The sequence below is a fragment of the Bos grunniens genome, chromosome 23, assembly GCF_055505025.1.
Source record: "Bos grunniens cultivar Pamir isolate PY7600 chromosome 23, Bosgru_T2T1.0, whole genome shotgun sequence".
Taxonomy (NCBI): domain Eukaryota; kingdom Metazoa; phylum Chordata; class Mammalia; order Artiodactyla; family Bovidae; genus Bos; species Bos grunniens.
This window is the reverse complement of record NC_141187.1, coordinates 31953114-31964123: the sequence shown is the minus strand read 5'-3', so window position 1 is coordinate 31964123 and position 11010 is coordinate 31953114. Positions and strand designations below refer to the sequence as shown.

General features: G+C 42.3%; 1 protein-coding gene and 1 long non-coding RNA gene across 5 annotated transcripts; one reads left to right on the top strand and one right to left on the bottom strand.

The window, feature by feature from the left end:
• Positions 1-1938: 1938 nt before the first annotated feature.
• On the bottom strand, positions 1939-10805 carry ZSCAN31 (zinc finger and SCAN domain containing 31). Of its 3 annotated transcripts, none has more exons than XM_086369803.1 (4): positions 10274-10805; positions 4515-4988; positions 3565-3715; positions 1939-3045 (listed from the first exon to the last, which is right to left on the bottom strand). In XM_086369803.1, exons 2-4 carry the CDS (start codon positions 4893-4895, stop codon positions 2270-2272), a joined length of 1308 nt encoding a protein of 435 aa, XP_086225929.1. In that variant the 5' UTR covers positions 4896-4988; positions 10274-10805; the 3' UTR covers positions 1939-2269. The 3 variants fall into 3 exon arrangements, with proteins under 3 accessions (XP_086225929.1, XP_086225927.1, XP_086225926.1); XM_086369801.1 differs by having other exon boundaries at positions 10531-10805; XM_086369800.1 differs by having other exon boundaries at positions 10749-10805.
• LOC147347337 (uncharacterized) lies at positions 3588-5529 on the top strand. Of its 2 annotated transcripts, XR_015152275.1 has the most exons (3): positions 3588-3725; positions 4111-4356; positions 5173-5529. It is a non-coding gene; the product is annotated as an uncharacterized LOC147347337 (long non-coding RNA). The 2 variants fall into 2 exon arrangements; XR_015152274.1 differs by lacking the exon at positions 5173-5529 and having other exon boundaries at positions 4111-4447.
• Positions 10806-11010: the final 205 nt, after the last annotated feature.

Sequence of the window (11010 nt, the reverse complement as noted above, 5' to 3'; positions counted from 1 at the left end):
TGGCTGAGTGCTCTGCTTACTGCCTGAACTTCCCTTCTTTTCTAGATGCTCCTATGCTCACAGGCACTGAAAATCCTTCATGTCACTGTCTTAAGGCCGAATGCCAGAGTGTGTTATCAACGACTAGAACACTTTGGACTAGATGGATGAAAGAGAAACACTGAAGAAAACAAAACAAAAAAGCAACATTCCCCAGTTCTCCCTTTGGTTTCCTTAGGTCGCAGGCCTGCCCTATCAGGCCCTTTCCTCCCATCTCTCCTCTCCTCCCCTGTGCTCTTCTCCTTTATGCCTTGGGCCTCTCTTTTATGGCTGCTTTCTCCTTTGTGAGCTTTTCTTTGCCTTTCTGGAAAGGTGAGATAGGAAAGGGCTGAGCCCTGGGGCTGGAACCTCAGAGGGACCAAACTGAAGGTCTGTGTTGAAGGTGAGTGTGGTCTGTAGTAGCACCCTAGCTAAGGACAGGCCGCTGAGTCCTTGTCCTTGTGTCCAGAGATGCTGCAGGGGGCGGGGGCAGGGAGGACTGCAGATCTGCACTGTGCCTGTAAAACATGGACAGTTCCTTTCCCCTCACCCTGGGAGTTCATGTGAAGGGGAGAGAGGAGGCATCGTGGAAGCTCTGGAGCAGCGGCTTTTTCCTAAAGCAAACATTTACAGGAACACTTAGACTTCCCAAGTGATGAATGTGCCTGTGCAGAGCAGAGAATGCGGCCTGGTTTCCCAACCACCTCAGCCACCTGCCCACTGCACTTCAGGGCATCTCACTCCTCTGAGGGTGGGGCTGGCAGTGGGGAGCATGCAGACATAGGGGTTGCAATGGGAGGATGAGAAGGAAATGGATTTGCCTGACACCTCTAGCTGTAGAAGGACCATCAGGACTGTCTGGGGTCCTGATATTCAAATGTGCTCCATGAACCAGCAGCATCAGCATCACTGGGAGTTTGTTGAAAATGCAGATTCCTGGGCTCCACCATTACCTTTTGAATTAGAATCTATTTTAACAAGATTCCAGATGATTTGTAGATACTCTAAAATTCAATAAGCACTGTTCTGGGGACTTCCCTGGTGGTCCAGTGTTTAAGCCTCCATGCTTCTACTGTAGGGGGCATGAAGTTCCATCCCTGGTCAGGGAATTAAGATCTTGCATGCCCTGAAGTAAAGCTAAAAAAAAAAAAAAAAAAGCACTACTTTAAATAGTCTGCATTTAGCTAATGTTCTGTTTCCAAATGAAACAGTCAAGGAATTTTAGTTTTTGTTGTTGTTATGGTCCCCAAGCTATAAGGAAAACCAAATATATATACACATATATATATTTTTACATATATATATACACACATATATAGGCTTAACTTTTTTAAAACAAACTTTGAAGACATACTTAGCACGGTATATTTTTAAGTTGAACTTATAGTTCCTTTCTTTTGAAATTCTGATTAACATTTTGACGGTGGAGAAAAGTATAATGAGATTGTCAGCAGAGGCATTTAACATTCCATTTAGTTCAAACAGGATACTTAAAATTCCACCTACATTCATTAGATGGTATTATTTCTTAGGTAAATCACAGTGTACATTTATTGAGTTATATTTTCAGTGCTTTACAAATCTGTATTAATCTCATGTATCCTATGAGAAAGGTACTCTTACCCCCTATTAAATTTATAGATAGGGAGACTGTAGCATAGGGACATTTAATTAAACTGCCCAAGGTCACAGAGCTCACAGATGGAGAGGCAGGTACTGAACCTGGACAGTGTGGTGCCAGACTTGTGTGTTTAACCCTGACAGTAAATGGCTTGGACCTGCTGGTCTCCCCAGGTAAGCATAAGCTGCCTGAGGTCAGAGGCTCCGTTTCTTTATAATCTCAATCATGCTGCTTACAGTGGCCTTCCACATGGCTAAACTTCTAAAGCCTGTGACAGAAAAGGCTATGAATAAAACAGGTACATTGCAAAGGGTTTATTATTATTGGCCTCATCACATGGCACATGGGATCTAGTTCCCTGACCAGGAATAAAGCCTGGTAAGATTTGGTTGCTTTAAGGGAAATTGTTAGAAATGAACCAAGGGATAGGGAAGAAGGAAGCTGCCCAGCAAGTGCCCACATGCTCACACCCACAGTCATCCACTCAGGAGACAGCAGCACATGGTCTGCAAAAAAAAGCCATGCATTCCAAAGCAAACTAAATTTCATAAGAGTAAAATAAGCCATTTGAATATCTTACTTTCCCAAGGATCACCTCACTGAAGGGCCCTGGTGGTCCATAGGGTTAGTTCAGTCCAGTTTGACAACAGTATGGATTCTAAAATGCCTAATGAGGTTGCAGTGATGACTGAAAGCTTTCCCACACTCATCACACTCATACGGTCTCTCTCCAGTGTGGCTTCTCTGATGTTTTATAAGGAGCGTTCGCCTACTAAAGCTTTTACTGCACTGACCGCACTGATAGGGTTTCTCACCAGTGTGGATTCGGAGATGCTGGAAAAGCCCTGCATTCTGACTGAAGGCTTTCCCACATTCATTACAGTGATAACGCTTCTCTCCAGTATGTATCCTCTGATGCTGAACAAGGTACGAGCTCAGGCGAAAGGTTTTCCCACACTCTTCACATTCATATGGTTTTTCCCCTGTGTGGATCCTTCTGTGTCTAATGAGGCTATTGCTGGCACTGAAAGCTTTCCCGCAGTCCTTACATTGATAGGGTTTCTCTCCAGTGTGGCTCCGCTGATGTTCAATCAGGCCTGACCTCTGGCTGAAGGTCTTTCCGCATTCTTCACATTCATATGGCTTCTCCCCAGTGTGGATTCTCTGGTGCTGAATGAGAACTGAACTCTGAGTAAAGCTTTTCCCACACTCGTTGCACTTGTGACATCTCTCTCCAGTGGGCTGTCCGCTCTGTTTTTCTTCCCTGCTCTCATGTTTACACATTTCTCTATATTTAGAATCTAAAGGAATATCTTTTTGGAGTCTGCTATTCTCAAAATGTCCCATTTCTTTTAAGACTTCCTGTTTTGATGTCAAGTCCTGGTTTTTAAGTACAGTTTCACCATCTAGAATAATAAATAAATAAATGTCATTTTTTTCCGTTATGAAAGAGTATAACCATAGGATGGGAAAGAGGAAGATTCATGTCAAATATTTAGGATCCAGTTTTGGATCCTAAAACTGGCAGTATAATGTAACAACCTAAATTGAGATATGGAGACAAAGTAAGGGGTAACCAGCACCTGCTGAAATGGCTGGAGGTCACCCAGACAAGGTGAGGCTTCCAGAGAAGATGTACACAAGCAGGGACTGTGAAGGGCTTACTACAAAGCAGGTGCTGCTCTAAATGCTTTATATATATTAACATCTTCAAATGACTCTGACTCTGTACTCTCATTTCCATTTTACAGATGCATAAACTGAAGGCACAGGAAAGTTACTTGACTTGTTCAATGTCACATAGCTTCTAAGTAGCAGTGCTTAAATTCCAACTGAGACAATTTGGCCCCAGAGTCCACAGTCTCAACTATTACCCTATATTGGACCACCAGAGATCCTCTGAATGGACCTGAAAACGTCCTTACCTTGTTCTCCAAATTTGTGGACCCCAAAAGATTCACATTTGAGCTGCATCACCATGGACTGAAGCTGGAAAGCTGTCGATTCCTCCTTGGCCTTCAAATGCACTGCATCCCCTGAGAGCATTTCAGCAAGTCCATGTTCACAATCTGGGGCCTAAAGGCAGGTAGGTATATTTGGGTTCATAAGAGGAGGACTACTGGAACCTAGACTCACACTCAATGAGAGAGATCATATGGAACTGTATGAGACATTTTATGCAATTGCACAGTGGAAAGCCCAGAGTTTAATTCCACACCCAAAAGCAGAAGGGGGAGAACAAGAGTGGCCCAATGAGGTGTGATGGTTTAAAATAAGCTCTTCAACATTATTTCCACTAAAAGGTGGAGCCTGATTTCTCTCCCCTTGAGTGAGAGCTGTATTTAAAATGGCTCATTTCTACTGAATAGAATGTATGGCAGAAGTCATTGTATATAACTTCTGAGACTAAGTCATAAAAACGTGAGGATTCACCCTTATCCTCTCTTCCTCTATTTCTGTCTCTCTCTCAGGGAAGCCAACTGACATGTTGTGAGGACACTCAATGAGCCCTAAGGAGAAACCCAGTAAAGACCCCTCCACCAACCAGTGAGGAACCAAGGCCGCCTACCAACAACTATGGGAGTGAGCCATCTTGAAAGTGGATCCACCAGCTGCAGTAGGTTTTCAGGGGACTATAATCTTGGTTGACATCTTTACTGCAACCTCATGAGAGATCCTCCTAAGTGGCTCCCAAAACCTGACTCAGAAACTGGGAGGTAATATTTGTTTTTTTTAAGCCATTAAAGCTTAGGGGATTACTTGTTACCCAGCAACAGAGAACTAATACATGTGGCTACAACCAACCAACCTGGGTCACCAAACTCCACCCTTCATTTCATATTCTATGTCCAGAAGGCCATCTTCCTCCTCTCACCTGGTTCTCTGGTTCACTGAGCTCTCGCTCCAGGTCTTCAACTGCAGCCACTGCCTCCTCCCCACTCTCAGGATGGTGCTCACATACCCAGGCCTGGAGCTCCTCAGGCAGGATGGTCAGGAACTGCTCGAGCACCAGGAGCTCCAAGATTTGCTCCTTGGTATGTGTGTCTGGCCTCAGCCACTGATGACAGAGTTCCCGAAGCCGGCTCAGTGCTTCTCGGGGACCAGGAGTTTCTTGGTAACAAAAGTGTCTAAAAAGTTGGCGGGAGGCTTCCTGGCCAGAAAAGTTGTTCTCTCGAAGGTAGGGTTCTTGGTCCCAGATAGGGTCTTCCTCCACTTTCACAATCTTAAGTCCATCCTGTTCCCCTGCTGAAGCCATCCTGGGATTAATTTAGAAGGGCTCAATCCAGCCTGGGGTGGAGGTGTAACTGATTTAAGATCCTCTGATTTAATCTTATTTAGGAGGATACACCTGATGAGAAAAATTATGTCTTAATGAAATAAGTAATGGGGAAAAAAACAGTGTAAGAATAATAATATCATGCTATCATTCATGTTTATAAAAGGTATACATATGTATGTTTAGAAACTGAAATTTTAAAAAAGGCATATGGCAGAAAACATTACTGACCCCATTTCTTCACGCTTCCCTGTAGACATGGACTTTGTTTTGTGCTCCTGCTGTGATTCTGGGTTCAACACATGACCTGACTTGGCCAGTGTAATACTAACAAGTGGGACAGAAGCTAGTGTGATTGCTCTTGCATGCCCGTGCCTTCTTTAACTGCTAAGAGGATATACTGGCTTTCAGATGGAGCAGATGAAACCATCCTAGGTCACCTAACAGCCAGATAACCTCCCCTCCTTCCGCCCTGCCCCAACATGTGAGTGACTCCAGCTGAGATCTGCTGAGCTCACAGCTGACTGCAGATGTACAAGTAAGTGCTGCCTAGATCACCAAATGCCACAGACTCATGTACTAAATAAATGTTTATTGTTGTTATCCTGCCAAAGACTTGTAACTGTTTGTTACACCACATTATTATGGCAATGAAAAACTATTACAGAAGGATGGCCTCTGGGAAGGGAACTAGGATAAGAGAGGAAGGACATGTTACTTTTCACATAATACCCTCTATATTTTTTCTGATTCTTGAGTCATTTGAAATAAAGTACTTATTCCAAAAAAATAAACAAAGGGACTTCCCTGGTGGTCCAAGGGTTAAGAATCTGCCTTGCAGTGCAGGGGATGTGGGTTCAATCCCTGGTCAGGGAACTAAGATCCTGCATGCTGCAGAGCAACTGAGCCCACACGCCACAATTAGAAGTCTGCATACTGCAACAAAAGAGAAGACCCCAAGTGCCGCAACTAAGACCCAAGGCCGCCAAGTTAATTAAATTTAAAAAAGAAAAGAAACAAGAGGCTTTAACCAAATGTCTATAGAGCAAAGAGTAGGAAAAACATAATTCTGACAAAGCGTGAAGCAGTGAAACAGTGTGGCTTAGGAGCAAGTACATTTGAATTGGGCCTGAAATAACTAACAGAAATGAGGCAGGCAGAGAAAGGGCGCTGGCAGGAGATTCAACATCACAGGCCAAGCAAATAACAGACTCTAACCCTAACCCATTTAACATGCATCAGAGGATCAACAACAGAATGGACACAGCTGAAGAGTAACAGTGATTATGAGAATACTGAGACTTTACTCTGAATGCAACAGGATATTAAAAAATATGAAAGAGCAGTTAATGTTAACTGCTCTTTCATACATATTATATATATATACATATTATAATATAAAATATTAAGACACTACAACATTAATATATAGGAACTTCAGAAGAAAAGAATGTAGTGAATGACTAAGAAATAATAGTTGATGAGAAAAAATTAAGAATTTTCCAGAAATGAAGGCCTGACCTCTCAGATCAAGAGTGCACACCTAGACATAATAGAGTGAAAGTGAAGTCTATTGTGGATAAAGAGACAATCTTAATAGCTACCAGAGGAAAAGAATAAAGAGACAATCTTAATAGCTACCAGAGGAAAAGAGATTACCTATGAAGGAAACACAGCAAAGTGCTCACTAACAAGAGTCTAGAAGGCAATCGGAGTGGAGAAATGACTGTTAACACAGAATTTACCCCGAGCTAAATATAAGTAAATAGAGCAAAATGAAGTCATTTACAACCCACAAACACTTCCTACGAAAGTAAGTAAAGGATATAGAGTTCAGCAAAGAAAGGTGAACTCAGAAAGAAGGTATGAAATAGAGGAAACAACATAAGCTCAAGAACTAACAAAATATGGTGATAATTTAAATGATTATGGGAGGAAATCTCTTGTAATTTACTCACTCACATGTAAAATGATGTACATAAAAGCATTGTTTGTGAGACAAAGGTTGGAAACAACCCAAATGGCCACCAAGATGGGACTAGGTAAATAAATTATAGTAATTCATAACTACTGCTATGCAGTTTTTTAAAATGAGTAAGCTCTTTATATACAGATATGAAAGGATGGGCAAGATCCATTTAGTGAAAAAAGCAGAGTAGAGAGCCACTGTGAAAAATATTAACAAAAGGGAAAGGGGAAGAAAAAAATATATACATATATATACTTGGATACCTGAGCAACATTACTTGTCCCTGGGAATGGGAAATAAGTGGTTGGGAGCAGGTATGATGTGGAATTTTTCAATGGATAGCCCTTATTACATTTTTTACATGAGAATGTTTTACTACACAAAAGGGGAGGAATATAAAACTAAAATTCTTTATAATAACAAGATGTGGTAGATGGTCAGTTCAGTAAAAGGAGTGTATTAATGCCTTTGGTGTCAGGAGAATAGAAATACTGAAAAATAGACTTCATTTTAAAAATTCTAAAAGTAAATACACATCTTATAATTTAAGGGTAAATCAACAAGGAATTGGAGCAAATGGAACTCTCATACATTGGTATGATACTTTAATGGGTACAACCACTTTGGAAAATTATTTAGAACTATCTCTTAAAGCTTGAGAATAAAAATGTTCTGCAGCTGTGGTATAAGTAGCCCAGAACTGATCTATTCAATTAACAACTCATTTCAGAGAACACATTTTTGTAAGTCCATCAATTAGTGACAACCCATAGCTTTCAAAAATCAGTTAGTCGGGAATGACTTGTTAAAATAAACAGCTCTGACTGCCAACTAATGAACAACAGTTTGCCCCATGAAACCATGCCTCCACAGATGTCAGCCCACTGAACCCCATGTTTCTCAAAACCCTTATGTAAGAGCAGCAACCTCTTCTGTACCTAGTGAGGACTGTACCTAGGTCCTAGTGAGAGGATCTCTTCAGCTGTCTTTTCATTTCAGATACTGAGTGATGGTCTCAACATTTTTTTACAAGATCAATGTCTGTGTACCCCCTGACCCAGTAATTCCACTGTTGGATTTATACCCCCAAAGAAACAAGTGCTTATGCCCATTAAAAGCTAAAAATACAGGAATGTTCAGAGTAGTTTTATTCAAAATAGTTCCAAACTAGAAATAACCCAACTGTCCCTCAACCCTCAACTTGCAGAATAAATAAAGAATGGAACTGTGTTAGGCAGAATTCTAAGATTGCCCTATGATATCCATCATGTTATCATGTCCCTTAAGATTGTTAGTTTACATGAAAAAAAGGTATTATTAAGATGTAATTAAGTTAGCAATCAGTTGACCTTAGGAGGTCTCTAGGTGGGCCTAACCCACTACATAACTCCTTTAACAGCAATTTTTTTTTAGCAGAAGAGGAAGTCAGAGAGTTGAAGCATGAGAAGGATTAGATCCACAACCACTGACTTGCTGATGGAGGGAGCCACCTGTAAAGGAATGCAGGCAGCCTCCAGAAGCTGAGACCTGTCCCCAGGGGCAGCCAGCAAGGAAAGGGAGACCTTAGTCCTTTCATGGACTTCAGTTCTACAACTGAAAGAAACTGAATTCTGTAACTGGTTTAAGACTCTTGTATTTTCAAAACACAGTCAATAAATTTGGTGCCATTTACATTAACTACTCAAAGTTTTCCTATTTGATTCCTTCTGCTGTCCTGCTTCATGGCTCTGTTCCAGGGAGAAGGAGTCCCTGTGCTGCTGGAACTTTCACTCTAATAGGGAAGATTAAAAAAAATTAATTAACAGCAACAACAACAAAAGGAGGCAGATAAAATAATGAGCAGTTGTGATAAGTACTGTGAGGAAAACCAACCAGCATCAAGTTATCAAATAAATGTAGGACCTATTAAGATAAGATGATGAGAGGTGAGGTAGCTCATGAGCCCTAAGAACAGTAAGGACTGAGCTCTGCAGAGTAGAGGTGGGTTGTAGGGAGAGAATGGTTCAAAACCCCCGACAGGACATAGAAGTTTATTTTTGATTCTAAATGCACAGGAAAGCCACTGAAGGCGTATAGGAGGGTAAGTGACAAGGCCGGGTTTATGTTTTAAGAAGCTCTGCTACTGGATAGTAAGCGAGCTGAGGGAATGAAGATGGAGGCAAGAGTGGAAGAAGGCAAGCATCGAAAGAGTGGAGGTGGAGGCTAGTGCACTGGATCCAAAAGACAGCCACTTAGGTATAATGTCAATATATTCATCAAATTAACTTTGAAAAAACATAACTGAAAGGCAAAAGAGCTTAGCTTTTGTTTGAAAAAAGAGCTTCAATCTTTGGGCAGATATTTACGAGCTGCGCTGAGAGCTGGGTATACACAGGAGTTTATAACTCATGGGGATAAAATTATAATACAGTGAAAGCCATAATCTTGAAGATGTGTACAAGGAAGTAGGGCAATTCATCCTAAATTCAGGATTCAGTTTCTGTGTATTACATGATATTCACAAAGGGGACTCACTTCAAAAATATTCACTAAGTGCCTATATGTGTCAGGCAGCAAGTATATGATAAAAGAGTGATACAATTACAGAATCTGAAGTGTCCTCACCTTCCTTAATTGAACTAAAAAACCACGAGGTGCCAGAAAGAGTGTAAAAGAGCGTTTCTCTTTTTTTCTGACACCACACTTGTGCCACCCAGGGATCTTAGTTCCTTCACCTGGGTTCTAACCTGCCCTGTGCACTCCAAGCGCCAGGTCCAAACTGCTGGACCACCAGGGAATTCCTGAGCTTTTTTTATTAGCTTCAGCATATTAGCAATTACGAAGAGACAATGAAAATAATAAACCACCTGCGCTGTAAAATAAATTCCAAAGGAAAACTGATCACAATGGCAAAGAAAAAAGGAATAACTTAAATACTATGAGGAAACTGGCACATTCGGAAATGGAGATACTCTAGGAAAGGACTGGAATATCCTTCAACCAGGCAATAGGGTGGGGAGAAAGGAGGGGAAGGATTATTGTTATTGTTTAGTCGCTAAGTCGTGACCAAGACTTTTGAGACCCCCATGGGCCACAGCCCGCCAGGCTCCTCTGTCTATGAGATTTATTTCCCAGGCAAGACTACTGGAGTGGGTCGCCATTTCCTTTTCGACCCAGAAGTGGAACCCACATCTCCTATATTGGCAGGCAGTTTCTTTACCACTGAGCCATCAAGGAAGCCCAAGGGAAGCATAGGACTGTTTTAAATTAAGAGACTTAACTACATGCAACGAATGGTCTTTAATTGGACCCTAGTTGGTGTAAACCAATTGCAGAAAACACTTGTAGGACAACGAGGGTAAATTCGAATATGCAGTAGGTGTCAGGTAATATTAGGGAATGCGCTTACCTTTAGTTGGGTGTGTTGATATCGGGGTTACGATTTGTGTATGTAAAATATCCTTAAGTTTCAGAGATGCACATACGAAACTATTTAAGGGTGACAAGTCACGATGCTTGAATTTATTTTGAAATATTTAAAGAAAAAATAGATGCGATACTGCTTAATGTTAACACTTGTTAAATAAAAGCGATGGGTATATAGGAAGTTGGGCTTTTGACAAGGAGCGAAAGCAAGTTCCGGAAGCCCCTCTTCCACCTTCTCACCTCGGGTCTGGTCACAAAGCTCCGCCTCCACAAGGGGGTCTTCTCCAAGACCCCAGCGGGGGCAGGGGCGGGACCTCCTACCCTAGGCGTGTGTCCAGGTGACCACGAGAGGCTGGCGGGGGCCACGCCCGCGCAGACGTCCCCTCCTCACCTACTCCAAGGCACCGATCTTAATCTTCCTGGGGCGGGCGAGTCGGAACAAAGTGCCTGAGACTCACCTTCGGGATCGTGGGAGCTCCAGGTCCGCCGCGCAGGCAGCATCACTCAGAAAACCTACAAAGGCCGGAAGTACGTCATCATCCCAAGCTCCGTCGCCAAGCAGCCCTTTCCCTGCTAGGAGCATTGTTGTACTCTCTAGGAGCTCCGGAGGTTAATGCACTTGGTGACTACTTCATCACAAAGCTCGGAGCCAGAAATACAGCCCCAGGAGGGGAAACCCCCGCCCCCCGAGATTTCTGTGCTGAGTGGTTCCGGGCATCT